Here is a 20,626-nt window from a genome sequence, read left to right as displayed (position 1 = left end):
GTCCTAGCAGGCATGCGTCCATGTAAAGATAAAAATGAAGGCCTGAAGATAAGACTGTAGTGTGTCCAAGACATTACAGCATATCTTGGAGGCATTACATCAAGACTAAAAATGTGTTGATTAGGTCTGACTCTGGGCCTGATTAAGGATCAATAACAAGAATCAGTGACGCCTTCATCCTCTGGCAGTTACTGAGGAGAATGAGCCTGGTGTACTAGCTGCGAGCTGCCAACACGAAACCATCACACAAAAGCCTTTCAATTCTTGCAGGCATCAGACAAAGTACCACCAGCAGAGATCAGTCAGTGCCAGTGCCGCTGCCGATGGTTATCTGCTGCTCTGGTACCCTTGCATAAAGGCTTGACTCCAGCCAGAGCAAATGCAGGACATGATAACAGGGATTATGTTTTGTGAGGAAAGACTGGAGGAGCCTGGTCTGTTCAGCCTGGCAAAGCAAAGGCTGAGAAGAGATGTAATAGCTGTCAACAGACATCAGAGACTCAGAAAATACAAGGAAGAGCTTTTTAGGCTAAGGCATAACCTTGGAACAATAACAAATGCATATAATAAAGTGCCTGTGAATCAGAAGAAGGCTTCAGAGCAGGGAAATCCCTTGCCATTAGAGGAAATGAAATAAAACACAGCAGTGAGTGGTTTGGAGATGGAGCTTAATCATTTACCAACAGGACTTTCACAGGGACCCAGAATGCGGCAGACACATGCTCCCCATTCCCTATGCCTCTGAACCACTGGTTTCCCAGCAGCCCCAGTTCCTGGCAGGCTGAGGCACATCAGGACAGACCCTATCCTCAAACACATTTTTGGAACACCAAAATACCAAGGCAGAAAAATCCTGCAATGACCCTAGGCCAGCAGCCACTGCCTGCCCAGGTCCCATTGGAGCTCATGGCAAAACGGGATGATGTTTTTATCCACCCAGATTAATCTGCCAAAGGTTTTTCTTGCTGGTGAGGAGAAAGAAGACAAAGCAGGACATGCCAGAGCTCCCCTTACATTGGTGGGTCCTCCTTCCGACCTGTCGCTGAGCTGAGCGAGGAGGTTGAGGGAGAAGTCCTGGCAGCACACCACGAAGCGCCTGCTGCACTTTTCTTCAAATGGCTTCACGTCTGGCTCAATCCCCGAGAAGTCTAGCCTCTAGACAGTAAACAAACAAATCTGGTCTCATTAAAAAAGAAAAGAAGCTCCTGAATAATGTTAAGGGATCACATTGCAGCCAATGCTATCTTAACCACATTTTTTTTTAAAGTGGTACAAAAGGTACAAGACATTCACAAATGAGTGCCATTTGGTGATGTTACACAAATGTATTCAAGACATGAATTCATGGGGATGTATCAATTTTTAGCAATCTGGTTTGTAGAGCACAGAAAACTAAACCTCAGTATGATTTCAGTTCCTTCCTGCTTTGCTGTAACCCTGGGGATCTTCCCAAACACCACTTAGAGCTTGGGGAAGAAAGCAGAACGTAAGCCGTCGTTACACTCAGATAAGTATCTTCCACTTTGAAGATCTGACTAGTTTAAGAGATGGTCCCTGTGCCTGAAATAGAGAGAAGGCACATGCCGTTGGGATTGTGCAAAACATCTCGAACTGGAAGGAATTTCTAGATGCACAGCAATAACCAGCATGGTTAGAAACAACAAAGACTGTCTGCAGAGCCGGCTGGGAAATCCAAACAGTCTGGATGATAATCACCTCCTTCCTAACCCAGAACACCCATTCCTGGTCTGTGCCTCGACATCCGCCCTTCCCAGAGAGCAGACACATACGCGATCAAAATACCATCGGCCAGATAAGGACCCTCAGCCTTCACCGTACCCATCGTACTGGGCACACAGAGCTACCAAATGCCCCTAAATACCAACACATCTCTCGGTGACAATCCGGCACAGTCCTATTCGGTTTTCCCCCTCAAATCCTGCAGAAACCTGCAGGCCCAACTTAGGGCGCTGATATCTCACGATCAAGTAATTTCAGAAAAATAGGCTGCAATTGTTAATCCGATCCTGGGAAACTCTTCCATTGTTTCCCTTATTTCCTTTCAATGAGGAAACCACGTTGCGGGTATATGTTCCTGCTCCCAGTTTCCTTAGCACCAGGCATACAAGCGTGCACGTACACACCAGCGCTACCTAGGGCAGTGATTTTGAACACTCAGTGTTATAGCAGATCTGACTGACAACCCACAACAGAATGAAGAGCTCTGGGTACAGAGGCAGGGCAGTGAATTCAGCCTAACCACTTGGTTAGGTAAAAAAGACATATCTTAGACGCTCTGCACTGAATAATATTTCCATTTTTATTATCTGACTAGAACATAGGAAACTTCTCAAAGCTTCTCTTCAAAAAAAAAAAAAAAAAAAAAGCCTCCTGGACGCTTATCTTCTTTCTGTTAAAGACCTTAAAGAAGTGCCAAGAGAAAAGCTCATTTTGTAGAACTAAACCTTTTAAAGACTAATTACATCTCCTTGTTAAACCAGAATGTTCTTTTTCACAGGTGTGAACAAGCCAAAGCATGCCAGGAGGAGAACCAGAAACTATGAAATAATTTGGAACAATTCTCTAAAACTGTGTTAACAATTGCAGCTCATCCCATTGAAATCCCACACCTGGACCTTGGCAGAGAGCTCAGCAAAGACGTCAAAGCTGAGAAGAAAACAAGCCAATAGTCAATGAAAGCTTACTCCAGTGCATTAGAACATCATGAGGTGTGTTTTTGTGTTTGTATGTCCCCTACATTTGAAAACTCCCTGAAGGCTGAGGCTCTCCCTGTAAACCCCCGTCATGGTCTTTAACATCACTGCTCCCTACTCCAGGCGCGCTGAGCCCACACAGCGTTGCAGGTGTCCTTGCAATACCACTTCTACTGCTTCTGCAAGCATGAGAACCTCCCAGAGGCCCAGATGATGGGTTTGAAATCCAGCAACATCAAGGTGCATCACACAGAAACTAGCAAAGCTGGAGGGAGGCCACGCGTGGGGCTGCTGTGAGTCCTCCCTTTATTTGAGTTATCACCTGAGCACTGACATCTTGTTCAGCTCTCACTGACAGGGACATGGGCTGCACTTCTGTTCTCCAGTCCACTGAAAAACACATTGCCTCTGCCCGCAAACGCTGTGGCCATGCAAGGGAACAGGGGAGGCACAACACCAAGGGAGCTCTTACAGAGAGCAAAACCTCAATTTGCAAACATGGGAATGTTTACCTGGACTTCTGGGTCGAAAGAAAAGAGGTTTTGTCTTCCATCATTCCTGCTCAGTTTGTTCAGCTGATCCGTTTCTCTTCCGTACTAGGACAAAGGAAAGCATTGATATTACTGCCTGGCCACACAGAGGCAAACATTTGTTATTTGGAAAGACTGGAAGCAAAACAAAATAAATATTTTTCAGGTCCCCTTTGTGATACGCGAGATGATGCAAGGCTTCTCAGCTGTAGTCACCAACACGGTGCAATGACATTAGAGCTATGTGGCTCTGCCAAATGAGAAAGCAGATAGAAGCAGACAACCACACTCTGGATGATATAGGAGGTGGCTGCCACCTAACTGCCCCTCGGCCAGACTGGTCAGCCCTGCTGAGCAGGAATGAGCAGTACCGACCACAATGGCCCTCGATTCGCTCTAAGTCTGGTTCTTCCTTAAGGGCCCCACATTTGGAGGTGAGGAGCATGCAGCCTCAAACCACGGAGCTCCATCTGTGAGACAGGCAGACGAGATAACAGAGAGCCCAGCAGCACTTGGTGCCTGCTCAGCTCCCCCAGAGCTGAAGACACAGAAAGTGGAAAACCCCTTTTATAGCCATGGTGGAGAGAACTAGCTATGGGCTGGGAGAGCGATCTCTGCAAGGACGATACCTTCATCAGCTCCGGATGCATGCTTCTCTCCAGGCTCTCCAGGATATTCTCTGATTTTCCCTGTGTGCTTGATTCATCATCTGCAAGGACACAAAAACCAGATGTTCAAAACGACTGCAGGAGCACCTCCCTGCCACAAAGCATCCTGCAATATTTGCTTACAATAGCACAGAAACAGTTTATGGAGACTTTTCCATTCCTCAGGAGTAAGATTTTTCCATACATTACTAGCACCAGAGTGTACTATTACAGCCTGCTAGGTCTTTCCAAAGCAGAACTTCAGCACAGAGCCAATTTTCCAGGAGTCTTGAAACTTTGCCATGGATTTCCCATCCAGAGGAAGGGTCACGTTTCCCTCCACTTTTATTCCTCAGACTATTGTCTACATTATACTAAGCTCTTTTGCATGATATCATGTGTCAGCCCCAATTCTTGCTATTCGTCCAGAAAGAAAAGTATACACTTCTCCAAGCACACTGCTTGCATCCTGCCGGAGAAGGGTGAAGGTAGGTTTTTGGTTATAAACCGACCTTGCACAGACTCCGCAGTATCTTTCTTCTCTTGCACCACACTCTCAGTATTGCTCTGAATGATCTTTCTCAGAGTTACCAGCCACTCTTCCATCTCCTGCTCAGTTTCAGCTGCGAGATAGTGGCTGTACTTGTCGATTGTCTTGAGTTCGAATGCATAACGGCGCATTTTAGGACACTGAACAAGCAAACAAGAAAGAGAAAGATTTGTGTTACGTTTTTCTCAATGACTCAGCACAGTACCTGCTGTAAGGCTCCTCTCTGTGAAAGCATCCTGAACTGAAATACCATGAAATACAATGCAAGCACCCTCCTTGACACAGCGTCTCTCCTGCAGTAATCAAACCAGGCTTCTCGCCTGCGATCAAGCAGTATGCGGCTCCATGGCTGCCAGCTACTTTGAGAGTGGAAGAAAGCCAGACTGAACCACAGACATTGCACTGAGGAGCAGGAGCAAGCTCCTCCTTATGTCATTAGACCTTTAATATTTACCCAGAGAAGCCAGGAACTGGATTTGTGTGACACAGTAAGTAATGTTGCACTCCAGGACACTCAGAGACATCTATCTTAAAAGCAAGTGGTTCAATACAATTTTTCTGAGCTCTGCTGGCCTTTAAACAGCATTTTCCAATGAGAAGCCAAGGCAAATCTGATGCAACTTTGGAAGTACATCCTGTACATCACCGAGGCATGTGCACTGCTCCTTTTAATGTGCTCAGAAAGATAAACGGAAACGCACAGCTCTGACTCATCCATGCAGAAGCAAACCGCTGGAGTAATTTAAGCTGCCCTCTACCAGCTCCACCACACAGGGTGCTTGAAGCTTCTGCAAAGACAGCAACGGCAGAAGGCACAGCAGCAATCCACTGCTGCACTTCACTCTCAGCATAACAAAGCAAACTAGGTTTAAGCCCTGTACAAATACCTGCTCCTAAAACCTTACAAGCCCTTTGCAGGTTGTAAGTCCCACAGGGCTGCATGTTTGCATGGACCTATCGGAACGTAACTTAAGAAACAAGAAGCTGGTGTGAGCAGCGAACAGAGGAGGAAGGTGCCCAAGATGAAGTCACACCAATTACTTACTGGCTTCAACTCTCAGGGTGTCTTGGAAGGCACCTGACCCACGATAACCAGGTAAAGGAGATGGACAGAGCAGGGAGACAGCAGATGAGGTAACGATGAAATGCTTCCATTTTATTCTGACAGCAGTTCTTCCATTTTCTGTCTTCCTGGCCAAAAGCATGGCACCCATATGAAACGCCTTGCCTGCCTTCTCATCAGATCAGCTGACAGAGCAAACCAGCTCTGGGTTAGTTTGTAAATCCATGCCGTTACCCCTTGATGGCACAGACCAAGAGAGAGCATGTCCACCTCAGAGCTAGCAATGCATAAGCCCACATACAGCCATGCAGAAAGCACACCTACCTGAACAACGTCATTGCAAGCGTCCAAGAAAATACAGCCTTTGGATTCTTTTGAAATTTTCTCATCTTTGTAGGAATTAAGAATATAGGAGCCATCTGTGAGTTGTGACAAATAAAAATACCTCCTCTTGAATACCTGCAAAAGTACAAAGTCTTGCTCATGCAAGTATTCATTCTGTTGTATACCACAAACCATAGCCACAGTTTCAGTATCTGTCCTCTGGCTATTGAGAAAATACTGTAATAAGAAACACTGATGACCCGAGAGTGTTGCAGATTCACCCCTTTGAGTATGACTTGTTTTTATAGAGAGATTTCGTCGTCTTCTTTAATTTTAATGTCCTTGTTGTTATTATAAATTTGCCCATCTAAAGCAAAGCCCCGGGGCTTCCAGCTCATCTCGCAGCTGGCTCCAGCCTCATTTATCCTTACAAAGCAATGCAGCACGGTAAATTCAGATCAGCACATCGCTTGAAGATTCATCCCACCCTAGAGCAGGTATTTCCAGAGCCTTTTTGATAAAGACCTCAGTTAGAATTACAAAGCAATTCTCCAGAAGGCTTTGGAACAGACATGTGGAAATTCCTAGCACTCAAATGCAAGCCAAGGGACACTGTAATCCATTCAGCTGCTTGGTTTTTTGTGGGTTTGGTATTTTTCTTTTTATACAAACCTATTTTCATGAACTAGCTTTGGCTTAGTGCTCAATTCTCACCTCAAAAAGCAGTACGTTTGGGAGAAGTGTTCCTATGTTTGAGCTACTGCTTTTTATGAGAAAAAGCTCTCCAGTATCTCAGAACATCTTCCTTCATGTTTGTCAGCCGAAAAGGCACTGGACTACAATTCAGGAGAACATTTTGGCAGCAATTATGGTAGCACCATATGCTGTCAGGTCTGTAAGGAGCAGGGTGCATTTCACAGCCGCTGAATATCTGCATTAGGAGAATCACGAAGGAAGCCAGGGCAAGTGGCACTGTGAGTATTTCCACTGTTGGAAGATCTATGAATAAACACAGCATTTTTCATCCCAGATGGGAGACTACTAGTAAATTCCTGCTCCCATCATTACTGACACTAGCACATGTTCAATAAAACCACTCACTTGCACAGAACTGGAAGGGAGCACTGCACTCTGAACGTTAACCTAAGCCCTCTGAAAGGTAACCTCTGGCATCATTTAGATGAGAGGTTAGCTGTGGAGATGCTCCAAGGGGTGCTGAGCTTTAAGTTTTGTAAAGTTTAACTAAACCTTAGTTCAACAAAGCATAAAAATACATGGAAATCTAAGTATGCTAAGCATTAAGCCAACTTAAACACTGATTTAGCACTTCACTGAATCAGTCTCAGAAACTTTGGCAGTGGATGCTACAGAAGCACATGATAGATCTCTCTCTACATATTTCAGGGTTGATATCCCTCGTGGGTATGGGATTTCATGCTAAACCATTTGCATCTTCCGAATTCTGTTCAAAAGGAAATGCAGAAGCAAGTAGCAAACACTATTGCTATGATCTTTCCCCTCGTAAGCACTGCTGTCAGAAAGAACTGTCAGAAGACTACAATCATTTGAAATGAGTACTATAAACCTAGGAGCAGAGGGAACATCCCCTCTGATCAGGCTACAGATGCCGTTGCTGAGCATTGCAATTGCAGAGGGATGGCTAGAGAACTGGGGAGGTCCATTTGGGCAGAGATGAAAGAAAGAAAGAGAGAAAATCCTGACACCGTGGTTGTAGTGCAGCACACTGACACGTTGCAAAACAGACAGCAAGAGAGCTGGGCCAAAGCAGGGAAGTTCTCTGCAAAGGAAAGGTTACTCTGAAAGAAAGGTTGGCAGCTGTAGCCTAATTACACTTTGCTCATAGGCTGGCTCTCCACAAAATACAGTCTGCACATGCTTAGCAACAGTGTGAGGTACCAACGGCTCAGCACGGCACAGCAATGAAAGAACCAGCACCCAAAAGATGGGTGTGTCTGCTTCTGCGCTAGCACAGCAGCCCTTCAAAGTGGTGATAGGGCTGAAGACGTTCAAAGTCCCCAGATTTCTCACACGTGCCTTAGGAGGGGTTTTGTAAGACAAACAAGTGACCAGGACCAGCTCAGAAAATGGCTACTGGTTTTCAGTGCTTTGATATCTGATTTTCATGAGAGACTCTGTGGATCTTATTAATTGAACTGAAGCCAGTGTAGTTCAGATAACATCTCTGAAAGGTGGGTCTGAGGTGCTGGGCACTGAGGCCAACAGTACCACAAGACCTCAGTCAAGAACGGACCCAACTAACTGCTTTGAGCATGTATGATACCTCTTCCAGAAGTTAAGGGAGCAGAAATGGCTTCAACCTTGCTGCTTGGAAAAGCAGAGGATCAGAAAACCCCATTCTGGCTATTGCCTTTAAGCTCATGAATAGTCATTTTAAAACTCAAATTAAAATTAGCCTTACGAATGGTCCTGCTCCACTTCTCATGAAAGCATAACTCGTTGAACTGAGCCTCACAACAACGGAGCTTTTTGAGATTTACTTTCCTTACAAAGCAGCCTCACTGCAGCCATCCTTCAGCTGCACAGTTGAGCATAACTCCCTAATATTCTCTCTATGCTGTAACAAGGCAGCTGCGTGGTGGAACAACAGACGGGCTCATTGCCACAGCAAAAACCTGCGGTGGAACTATTAAAAACCTCCATTGCAAAATCTGAGCAATGTCACGCCGGATTATGTACAGCGGAGAACAGGAGACAACGCAGCTGTTGCTTCTGGGTCAGTAATGCTCCATCTCCTCAATGATATCACCCCTGCTTTTAAAGCAAAGACTTGGCGTTTCAATTTAAAGCTGGCCTCTGTACATATTTCCTACCAGCAAGGAAACTATCAATTCAGAAAGTCGTCTTTGCAGGGCAGCTGTTTCAGTTATTTAAATTGCCTTCCTCTTCTGGGCCTCAGCTGCTCATTCAGAAAACAATCTTGGTTTACTAGGACTTGCTTCGCCTTTTTGTTCAGCTTGCCTGTCATGATTTGAAGTGCATTGGTCCTATACTCTGGGGAGGGAAGGGTCAAAAGCTGTTACCTGACTGGGTTTTCCAGTCCACCTTGGGATACTCTGCAAGAGGGTCGGATGCCCATCCAAACCCAAACCCACCCGCTGCACTCCTGCTGGCTTTAGAGATGTGGTCAGAACTTATCACAATCAACAGAACACTAGATCAAACTCACCTTCATGGTAACAGTGATTGTGCTATTTACATTTGCTTTGTGCAGCCAGCCTTGCTTTATCACACCGCCCTTCTGGGAGCACAGGGACGAGGAATCCTGGAACAGAGCAAAAGATTAGAAAAAGAGGAGGTCAGGCGAACTGCCTCCCAAGCAAAATTCCCCTTGGACACAAGGGATACGTCCACCTTGGAAAGCAAAACAGTTTTAACTACAGGAATACAGTAACGTGTAGGGTGTACGTGTTACACATACAGCTACAAGTACAGTGTTATCACAAAAAATTTCAGGGTTATCTCTTTCCAAGAAAGAGACAAACCAGGCTAGTTTGGGTCACCTTTAAACAAGAAAGATTACATCTGTGCTGATGGAGCTGCACAGCAATTTTGCAATGAGGAAATGCGCGTTGGTTCTTCGGCAGTATTTCAAAAACCTGGGGAAGAAGGAAATTTTCAAAATGGCCTGTTTAGAAAGTTGCAAAATGCAGAACTCCAGACTGATTTTGTCATTTCCTTTTGTATAAATCCACTCTCCATTTTAAACATAAGACAAAATCCACCAAACTCCAACAGCTGAAATGTAACTGACTGGTTTCACATTTATCAAAACATAAGTTTCCAGTCACCCAACCAGGTTGTTCTTGGTGTATCAGCTGGGATTTCCATCTTTGCTTCTGTCCCGTGATGCTGGAAAGGGAGAACAGCTCTCCATCCATACCTAACTGTGACCTCCACAGGGGAGGGAGGGAAATGAGATCCCAGACTGATGAAAACAACTCGCCCTGGGACTTCCAGTGACTCAGCAGCAGAGGTGGACCTGGGCTGCCTGTTGATGCGCTATGAAGGAACTGGTTTGTATCGTCTCCTGTATCCCAAATGGCAGGGTTTCATTCTTTTCTTGTCAAACTTCCAATGACAAAGTAAATTGTGTAATGCTTTATGTCCTTGGGTAAAACAACCCATGATTTCTCCTATAAGTGTTCCTATAATGGTTCATCTTCTTTTCATCAAGAGATTTCTTTTACTTGAATTTCCACTACACAATTCTGATGTAAACGCTCCATCAGGAAATTGTAACAGAATCCTTTAGGTATGGCTATGCCACAAGAGATAAATGCCAAAATATCTGCCAATGCACTGGATATACCCTACCACAGCCAACCTCAGTAACTTCACTTGTTTGAGTATTTATTTGGGACACTGATTAGAAGAAAAAAAGGTCTCCATCAAATTTTGATAGCATATTTTTGTCCTTTTACTTTTTTCAGAGGCATGCTGATAACACAGTGCACAACTCCGTCTCCAGCCCAAATTAGATATCATTAAAGAGGTAACAGCTCAAGTTAACAATGTAATGCAAACCAACAACACAGCCAAAAAAAATTAAGGCCAAACTTGAAAATACATTTCCATTTATGAAGAAGCCATCCCAGTCCAGACCTGAGGTGTGCTGGCACATACACAGCAATTGTGAGAAACGTGCATGAAACAGCCCCTTCAAATCTTCAGCTCTGCAAGAAAAATTTCCCTTTTCCTCTGTAAGTCCCTCAGGAACAGCCTCTTGGTGCCATGTGGATTTTAAACGGTTCAGCTAAACTCTTCCCACCGTAAACTAAAACTTCTTAATGTCATGCGCATGAATTAAGCTTCATGTGGTACTTGAGAGAGAAAAATGCCACCCCTCCCTTTTGTAGAAAATGCTATATGTACAGGGAAACATGGCATCTGCATCATCCAAAATGACCACCAGGTTTGAGATGTCCCAACTGTCAGAGCCCCCAGTTCTGAAGAGCTCCAGGGCAGCAAATCTTCCCTGCAACCAGGTGAGCACAAACATGCCAACTTCCAGAGGAAGCAAACGCCACTGAACATTTGCACAGTATGTGCAGAACGGGACTGACCTGTGCATATTTTGGGTAGAAGTGACTGATGAAGAATTGCAGGTTATGTGGCAGAGCGCAGAGCTTTTTAAGAGGAGGACACCGATATCACAGCGTAGCTGAAAACCAAATTGCCCACTTTTCATTCTGGACATGAAGAATTTTACTTAGCAATTGTTTGGCTTCCCTTTTTCCCTCTTCTGCTGCTGCACTGTTTCAAGTGAAAAAGCCCTAAGAAATATTATGGCTCATCTTCCAGATAATTTAGGAGACCCTTGGCTCCAAGAGATTATCTTGTCATACTTGGAAATACATCACTGTCTCAGTTTTGGCCCCATCTTCACAGTATGAAGCATCTCACCAGAAAACCGTTCCTGGGAACTGAATTCTGACTTTGCCTGGTTAAATCTGCTTTTTAACAGATCTTAGAGCGGAATATGTAAAAAAAAAATCTCCTTACCTCGTCCTTTTCAAAGTCTTCATCAATTTCAAACACATGGCTTGGAATCTTGTCTGGCCTAAAGGATTTGCTGAAACCACAACACATTTTTATTTTTAATGACTGGGAAATGAGGGTTCGCCAAGCCAGCAGCTGATGCTGGATCCAGAACCAATAGCCAAACTGCAGACTACAGAGCACAGCAGAACCGTCCTCCTGCAGAAGACAGATTTCAAGAGACCTACAGCCCCTTACAGCTGGAGAAAGCTAACTTCTGAGTGCATTCATGGAAATTAAGCACAAGCAGTGTGTAATTAGCTTTCTCTGTGTTAGCTGTCTGATTCTGCAGAGATTTTGCTGACCTGCGTCTATGCAATGCAGCAGGCCAGACTATCTTCCATCTTGCTTGAAAAGAAGCAAGATCAGACTGCAAGGTTATTCACAAATTTTAATATGATTTGATCAACAGTGCTGCCCCACTGCAGCTTCACTACTGTGAGATCCTCAGAACCAACCCACTTCAGCCAATTAGCCAGAAAAAGCATTTAACAAGCTGCCAGCACACGAGCAGCCTGAACAGTGGTCCAGACATGCGGAGAGCATGGGGAGCAAGAGCAGAGCAGGCGCCACCACTGAAAAAACAGCAACCCAGCAGAAATCCGAGATGTATATGCCTGTCTGAAAAACCCGATTAGCGCTGGAGCTGGAATCACTGGCACAACTCGGCATTTCAGAGTGCATAACTCTCCAGCACTGCCAGCATTAATAGCGACACTGCGCCACTGGATTGAAGTTGTAAAACACCATCTCAGTGACAGGGGGCACAAAGAGGATCTGCTCAGCATGAGAACGCGTCCAGCACACAGAGAACATCAGCCCAGGGGGACAATAAGGCCCCCAGTTCAAGATGAGTGGACACTGCCAACACTACTTATCCTGCCACGTGCCCAGACTGTAGTCCGTCCTCATCCTAGATGGAGGGGGCTGTTTGCACGCTGGTGGATAGGATGTGAAGTAATGACCCACGCTGGCAATGTTGGCAGCATCTCCCTGACACAGCTGAGTGACAACACCACAGACCTCAGGCTCTCTAACCTTCAGAGTGACATACCTCTGGAGGGGAGGCTGCTTGTGGGACAGGCATCGGGAAAAAGGGCAGACTGTTTCTCCTAAGCCTGATCAAACCCCCGTCCTGTGACCACGCATTAGTATTCCAAGGGAGCGCGACACTTACCATGGCAACATCCGAAAGTCTCCTGAGTATTCCTCATACTTGTAGTTTACCACGTGCCAGTCTGAGCTGTAGGTTTTGATGCACTGAAAGGAAAACAATACAGCTCTTTGAAAGCTACACCAAGCAAAACAAAACCATGCACAAGTCTGAAAGGGTACAGACTGCTGGGTGAGGTAAGCACAAGCGCAAAAGGTCTGACAAAGCTGCTTCACTTGTTTTGCGTTGCAGTACAGAATTTCATAAGGAATCTTTCTAGCACAGAGACGAAATCACATAGCATCTGGCCTGCCACACAGCTACTGATTTTGTACTTACATCACTCCAAGGCTTTAAAAAAGGAGTAGTGATTTGGGAGGGGACTGTTTTCCAGAAAGCACCAATTTTCTGCCCTCGGAAATGTAGCGCCTCTAACTCGACACGGACCATCGCTTGGCATTTAGTTTCGCTGTACTTGGAGGGAATGGTCCTAGAGAGCGGCACGTTACAGAACTAAGCCGTGGCGCTCGGTATGCTCCGGGGAGGCTGTGTAGTCCACCCCTCCCCCTGCTGCAGGCCCCGAACCTTGCCGCTCAGGCAGGCGGTGCAAAGCCCCACACCTTGTCTGCTGCGTACAAAACCCACTGGAAAGACGCACCGCACAAGAGGCACGTGTGAGAACTATCTCCTGTGGCCAGCCTGCCAGTGACTGGTGCTTCCCACGTGGGAAAAACTAAGTGATCTGCAGCCTCGCAGACCAGGAGCTACAGCAGAGCATCTTGCCTGAGGGAGAAAGTGCTGAAGGCAGGTGTGGCATGGACTTTTGCCCCTACCTCTTTGACGAAGAGGCTCTGAGCTTTCTTTAGAGCATCTTCTGGAACTGTAGACTGGACAGTCCTTCTCTGGCGACCGATGACTGAGATCTGCAGGGAAAAGGAGAAGAGGGTTTCAGTGCAAACTGGATCTTCAGGGCTTGATACTTGCTTTAAATAAATGTGGTGGCCCCAAATCGCCAGTGGTTCATTTCAGTCTTATGTGTCAGTAATGCAGCCAAAATCAACATGTGGTTAACAGTGGAAATTTTCCAAGGTAAGCAGGACTAGAGATGAGTGAGCCTCAAACATGAGAAACAGCCAGCACAAACTCACAGATACATCTTCGATCGGAAATATCAGCAGGTCCCGGAGGGGATCACTGTAGATCTGAACTTTGCGTTGAAGGATCACGTTCTCATAGTCCAAGGGTTCAACCACTTTGGTTTTTTCCTGCAGGAAAAATAGAAGATGATAAAATTTACATATACGTAATATATAAAATAGCCAACATCTTGTGCTTAATTTAGCCTCACAATTTCAAACCGTGTCACCAATGGACTGCTTGTTAATTCAGCAATCTGATACTCAGGCGATGCACGTAACCACTGATGTGCATGTTTTGCAGAGAGGGAAAGGAGGGGTTAAGTTATTTGTGCCTGGTAATAAGCTATGGGAAGAAACAAAGCACTGTGCTGCTCTGGTCCAAGCACAGTCTCTAATTTCTTAATGGAGCAAGAAATCCTCCTGGACAGGCCACAGCTTTAACAGCTGCAAGCTTCAGCATCTTTATGTATGAGGAGCTCATCCGTACAGATCAGAAGAAATACGGCCTCCCACGCTGGCTCCACTCAGCTCGAAGCTGGTTTTGCCAGAGGAGCTGATGAGAGCCGTGCTCTCTCTGGCAATGTGCCGCTGGTGAGATGAGAGCAAGACGGCTGCTACGACCTCCAGAGCAGGAATCTCGCCCCGTGGAAGGAAAAGCACCATCCCTCTGGAAAGGCAGGAAAGCCCTCTCCATAAATCACACTTCAGCCAGAGCCAAAGGCTGGAAAAATCTGGAGCCTGGTTTTGCTCTGACTTACATTTCTGGGAAGCAAGATGAACTTCTCCAAAATCCCTGAAGTCAAGAGTAAAAACTGCTAGGAGAACACCATTATGTTGGCTATTGCAGTATTTTTGTCCCTGTTACAAGTCCAGAAAACAGAACTTAAAAAAAATGTGAGAAAAACGCAAACTTCTGAAGGAGGAAAATGTATCTCAGCTGCTCAGCCAGAGATTTCAGATTTCATAAGCAAGAGTCAGGCACTTAGCCCTACCGTTGTGAAAATTAAACTTTACAGCAAAAGCAAACCATGACTCTGTATATGAGTGGTCATAATAAAAGGGGAAGCAAGTTTGGATACATCAACTTTGCCTTGTTTCGAATCTTGACCAAAGAGGCTGTTGATGCCTGGCCGTGCCACGGACAATGTTTACGAAACCCTTCTAGCAGCCTCATGATGCCTGGATGGCACGTGCCCCTGGTGATAACACCCTTGCAAGATGGTGTGTTTGGGCTCTCCACCCTTGGAAGAGGAATGTCGGATGCTTCCCCATCGGCAGCAAACTTTACCCCCCAGCTGAATGGTTTTGCCAGGATGAGCTATTCACGTAGCATGCTCCCTGAGTTAAAAATGAGACCAGTACGAGGTCTCTCACTGAAGACAGCAAAACCTGCAGCCTGAGAAAATGAGTCCAAAATGAGGATCAAAAGCTCAGCACCATATAACACGACGGGGTAAATTGCTGCACCGCCAAGTGTCCAACCAGCCCAATATTGCCTATGACACATGAGATAAGCCAAGAAATCAATATTGCTCTTTCAAAAACAATCATAGCCAAAGGGTTTCTGCCCTATGCCTTTGGCTCCAAGTCTCTGGGATGCACTAAGTAATGTTTTCAAGCCCTTTGCAGCAAATGTGAGCCAGGGTTTTGCTTTAATGACAGCTGAGCATCTCCTGCGTTGAAGCAGAGCTGGTGCTGGGACTTTGGGGAGGCAGTTGTCACGCAAGGGGGTAACGGCCCCAGGCAAGGGCTATTTGGGGTGGTCATGTTTTAATATTTTTCTGAAATGTTGCAGAAAATATCTATATGGTCATATCTTTTTATACACCATCACCTTTAAAAAAACCAAAGAACTGAAAATAAATTTTCTTTCCTTTTTTGCCATACTTTGGCACATGGTAAAAAGAGAATAAAAATCCAGGGTCTGTAGCAGACCTGGATGGTTCATTGGGCTGGAGCAGCGAAGGCAGTCACCTATCTTAGGCTGCCTCTAGCTCCTCTCACCCAAAGGACCAGCCCCACCAAGCAGAGGCCATTCCTCTGTCCCAGGTGCACGACTGGTGAGCTTTTAATACGTTCAGAAAGCAAAACCAAGATGAAAGCTTTTCCCCACAGCACTTCAGAAATGCAAGGCGGGTTCCTTTCACGCCGTGTTTCCCGGGACTGCATCCCAGCAGCAGAACAACATCCCGGCATCTCTCTGATGGAGGACAGCACAGAGCCTATGTGCAATTAAGGCCCATTTTACTAATGTAAGCGATGCCTGGGTCCCATGCAAGCCTCTGGGCAGAGCAATTTCTGCACAGCCTTTTGCCGAGCACCCGCGTTGCCGTGCTTCTGGCTGCCCACAAAGAAGCTCTTGGCTGTGGAAAACATACCTCCTGCCCCAGACAGTTTTGCATTCAAAATGTCTCTTTTCCATGCTGCAGGAATCCAGCATGGATTAGCTCAGATATCTGAAGCAGTTCCCTCTTAATCGCTCCCTGGAAACTTCGCTGCTCGCACAGTCCTGAAAGAAACCTCACAAGCCTCAGTGCTGCGTTAGCACCAGCAGAGGCATGCAGCCATCGTGGGAGAAGCCCACCAGATTACCAGTGGGAAAGACAAAGGTCACTCGGCAGAGAGACCATGCTGGGTGCCAGAGTGGCCGGGCGCTGCTGCCCGGCTCCCCCGGCCATGGGGGATTTGGGGCACGGGGTGGTGAACGCTGCCAGCCCCAGTGCTGCGTGCTGCCAGCCTCACTGCACATGGAGCACCTCTTGCTCCTGCACCCAGGACCTGAGCTGCACAGGAATCTCATAAAAAAGAAAGAGATCACCTGAAAAGTAGGAATCCCAAAAACCCAACAGGTAGATGGAGAAAAGGAACACATTTTCTCTCAGTTAGTCTCATGTTCTTTAAATGCTTAATTGATTTTGGTTAATCATCTGAAACACTGGTCTTATTTCGGGATAACACTATGCTCTTCTAAAAATCTGCCAAGCTTTGCAAATCCGTGTGCATTAACAGGACATTCACCAGCTGCTCCCCCATTTGCAGGTCTGGGGCCAGGCATCCCCAAAGCTCGGCCACCCCACGAGACCAGGCAGGACCCTACAGACCAGGCGTACGGCTCTCTGCCAACCTGTCCAATTTACTTTCCTCACTGCTAATCACCGCAGCAATCCCAGCAAACCTCAGCAGCGTAAGCTGGTCAAAGGAGCGCCATGAGGCCGAGAGCTGCTTACACCAGCTCCCCATCTCACCTCGCCCTGGAAGGAGCTGTAATGGTAAATTAGATTCCCTCTAAGAGCCCTTCACATCACTATGGCATTAAATAGTGGCTTTGGGCATGCAGAACTCAGGCCTTCCAATTACCCAATATTTTTAGTCATTTTTTATTTTGCAACATGGTACTGAAACTGGGACTCTGTTTCTAAAGTTGTTCTTTTTAAAAGCTAGGTTTTTGATAACATTTCTTCTCTAGCTTTGGCATCTTTGATGACAAGCAAGACAAAGTCCTGGCAGTGACCCTCGTGGGATTCGATGACAATTAAAGGGTAAGGACTGAAAAGGATCCCACATCCTCACATGAGAGGCTTCAAAACCCGTACAGCACTGCCCACCACAGGTATGGAAAAGCTCCTTAAAATAACTCACTACAGCCCTTCTACTCTTCTGGATTTAGTGACACTGGACAAAACGTGTTGTGCAGGCTGGTGCTGTGATCTGTATCCCGTGAGGCCGTGCTGAGTCCTGGGACACAGGGCCAATGACTCAGGGAGCTCCAGGAGGTGAGGGATGCACGCCCGCAGGGCTGCAGAGAGCTGTCACCCAGCTGGGTTTGCAGCACCCACAGACAGGCATTTCTCCTCCGGAGCTGTTAGAAATGCAGTCCCTAGAGCTCTCCTTACCCAAGCTGTGAGATTTCCCTGTTTCAGCACGCAGCAGCCCTCCCTCACCTGCAGCACGGCGTCACGCCGGCCGTGCTCGCACCCAGCACCACGCAGCCAGGCTGTCACAGGCCACGACAGGAACGACAGCGATGTCTCTAAAGTGAAGCCAAAAGATGTAGGTCAAGCTGTTTGCAAGCAAAGCATCTGCTCATGAAAGGACGTGGCCTGTCCCCTGCCTGCCATCGAGGAAACACAAACTCCTCCGTCCATCCCAAACCACGCTGGCTGCCCAGCCAGGCATGCCCATGCCCCTGCAAACAGACCTGTGGAGTAAGGAGGGAGCCATCACAAATATTTTTCACCCTTCGGTCCAGTGCCCAGTGTCCCAACAGGGCTGCAGGTAAAGCTTTAAGCCCTGAAAATCAGATTTCAAAGTCTTAGTTTTTCTGACGAGCTTGGTTAAAGCACGCACCTCCCGGCATCCAGGGCTCAGCCTCACACTGCCCGGTGCTGTGACAACAGCAGATGGCACCCACGAAAGTCATTATGAAAGCAGAGGAAAAACTATTACACTAAAGCAATTAGAGTCTTAGAAACCACATATTAGTCCACAGGGAAACCCAATATCCAAATACAAAGAAATGCTGCCAGTTCAGCAACAAAATCAACCCATTTCTGCAGGAAAAAACACGCAGTGCTGTCAAAGCAATCCTGTTCTCCGGCATCCACACAGCAGCTATTTACCCAGGGCAGGCGGACGGGTACACTGCGATGCTCCTCGGGTTCCTCCGACCTCTTGCACAACGGTGGTGTGGGCAGGTTGGGGTGAGCTGCCTTCTCCCATGGCCCCTGCGGCTGCAGCACCCCGAGCACCCCCGGCAGCCGCTCCCAGCCCACAGTACCACAGCCCACTGCACTGGGATAAAACTCAAGACCCGTGGGAAACACCTCAGAGTGGAAAAACATAAACATGATTTTAAACAAAGATAACAGGAGAGAGCGCAGTGTACCCTCCTGGATAAGCCCACTCACCTCTCAAAAAAACCCACCGGTTCAAGCCCTGCGCACCAGCCTGTTCCCAAAGCCACACACTGCTCTCCCTGTCCCTCTGCTTCTGCCCCAGGACCGCTGCTCCCCCGAGCACAGCGCCCTGCGGAGCACGGGGAAGAGGGCTGTCTGCCCTGTTCGAGCCCCCATCCAGGCTGAGTCACGAGGTTCCCCTTGGACAACGGCACCGCCGAAACAACAGCCTATCTATTAGAATATTGACTCTCCACCAACAAGCAAGTTGGCTGGCATTTTAACAGGAAATTCAATGAAATTACTTCAACAGAAACATGCCCACAAACACCAACGCAAAGTTCTGCCTTTGGCCAAGCGTGAGCACAAAGAGCCCGGCACAAGAAAAACCCCACAGAAAGGTCCTAATCCTCAGCACCCTGCTTGTCCCACCGCCCTCTGCCAGCCCGAGCACAAGCCCCCAGTGGAGAGAAACCGCCAGAGAGAGTTTGAAGGGAAGGTTTAGCAAGGGAATTACCCATCAACCAAAAGGGGGGAATCTTAAAAAGTCAGATTAAATGGTCACCTTTCTGTATCTATTTGCAAAGCTTGTAAAATTCTTTATATTTGCTTGTTGTGAACAAAGGTTTGCAACAACAGCTGGAGATATTCACGTGGGGAAGTAGAGGAAAGACTATCTCTATTTTAAACTTTTATTGCCTGAAAAACGGTAGCCACTTGTCTTCTAGTGTCCTGTGTTTTTATACCATACAAACGTGCCAATGTTTTTATTATATGATTAATGTTTTTCTGAGATCCTTTTCTCCCAGAATGACGACAGGTACAATCCAACTGATGTGAACGTACAGAAAGCGAAGGAAAAATGTTTTATTTGAGGATTTTTTTAAAACAGTGGCCAAAAGAAAACTACCAGAAAGCTTTTGTATTTTCAGTCCTGTCAGGCTGGCTCTCATTTAAAATCATATCCAGAGAAGAAAATGGCAAACCCGACTGGTTTGGCTCCGCTTTAACCCATTTGCCCGTGCCTTTGCGTTGACGCGAGCCCCACGGCGGCTGCCAGCGCATGTTTCCCGTTGCACGGCAGAAGCCAAGCCCAGAGCAACCCCCAGCCCAGCGCAAGAGCTGCACCACACTCGACCTGTGCTCCTCACGGGGCTAACGGGCAGCGCACGCACACAGGCACGCCGCCCCATCGCCGCCCGGCGCAGCCGGCCCTGCAACGCTTCCGCTGTGCCTTCCACTGAAAAACTTGTGGGTTCGGCAGCACCAGGACATGGCGTTTTCTCACTTCCTCAGAAATGAAGCTCTACAGAGTGCATGCATCCACACTTACAAAGCAGCTAGAGAGACACAAGTGATCCAAATATTAAAAGTGATGGTTCTTTAGCTAAAGAAAGAAGAGGAAATAGCACCGACCACATGTACATATAGATGTATTGCCTCAGACTGTATGACTGTTCCCCAAAATTTAGCAAGCATTTTACAGCCTATCTACTTACTGCCTCATTTCTTGCAACCCTGTAATATATTTACATGGAAAGCCTGGCAAAGCCTGAATTTTAAAACAAAACCCAAAGGACCAAGTAGGTGAAATACACAGCAAATAGGAGGCAAAGTCAATCTGGGGTCTTGATTAAAAGCTAAAGGGGGAAAAAAAAAAGGAAGCATACAACTACCCTTTGGACATACTCGTCATGGTCACACCACTTCTGAGACTGGCAACGGCCTCGGGCAGAGAGGGACCACTTCCCACCGCAATGTGCAATCTGGAGACGCAAAGAGACCTCACAGACAGCGAAGAGATCTCCCCGTTTCTTATTTTGCTCATGAAACCTCATAGTACATGGGAGAATTTAAATGGCACCTGGGAACTGAGAAAATTCACTTGGCAACCTGTATGGGCACATGGAACTGAGGAATTTCTATCCACAGAAAAGCTTTTCCAAAGCCAGGGATTCAAAGATCTCAGGTCAGGGTGCTCTCAAATTCTGTGATCTTTAATAGTTTTTTTTTTTTTTTTTTTAAATAGCA

General features: G+C 46.7%; 1 protein-coding gene across 8 annotated transcripts in view; it reads right to left on the bottom strand.

Moving 5' to 3' along the window:
* DOCK11 (dedicator of cytokinesis 11) overlaps positions 1–20,626 on the bottom strand; it is a 93,927-nt gene that overhangs the window by 61,125 nt on the left and 12,176 nt on the right. For 7 of the 8 annotated variants that reach the window (XM_087748968.1, XM_087748972.1, XM_087748970.1 and 4 more), the window contains 10 exons: positions 13,710–13,826; positions 13,395–13,484; positions 12,586–12,668; positions 11,373–11,442; positions 9,037–9,132; positions 5,829–5,963; positions 4,404–4,581; positions 3,874–3,953; positions 3,227–3,310; positions 1,015–1,155 (listed from right to left, as the gene is read on the bottom strand). In XM_087748968.1, coding sequence (XP_087605094.1) covers positions 1,015–1,155; positions 3,227–3,310; positions 3,874–3,953; positions 4,404–4,581; positions 5,829–5,963; positions 9,037–9,132; positions 11,373–11,442; positions 12,586–12,668; positions 13,395–13,484; positions 13,710–13,826 — 1,074 coding nt within the window. Of the gene's footprint in view, positions 1–1,014; positions 1,156–3,226; positions 3,311–3,873; positions 3,954–4,403; positions 4,582–5,486; positions 5,608–5,828; positions 5,964–9,036; positions 9,133–11,372; positions 11,443–12,585; positions 12,669–13,394; positions 13,485–13,709; positions 13,827–20,626 lie in introns of those variants that run through there. The other variant, XM_087748975.1, reaches the window with a different exon arrangement.

This window comes from Nipponia nippon, unplaced genomic scaffold (genome assembly GCF_047370975.1).
Source record: "Nipponia nippon isolate SJK-2023a ecotype South Korea unplaced genomic scaffold, ASM4737097v1 scaffold_12, whole genome shotgun sequence".
Classification (NCBI taxonomy): Eukaryota; Metazoa; Chordata; class Aves; order Pelecaniformes; family Threskiornithidae; genus Nipponia; species Nipponia nippon.
The sequence above is the reverse complement of the archived record's forward strand: the minus strand, read 5'-3'. Positions and strand labels throughout refer to the sequence as shown.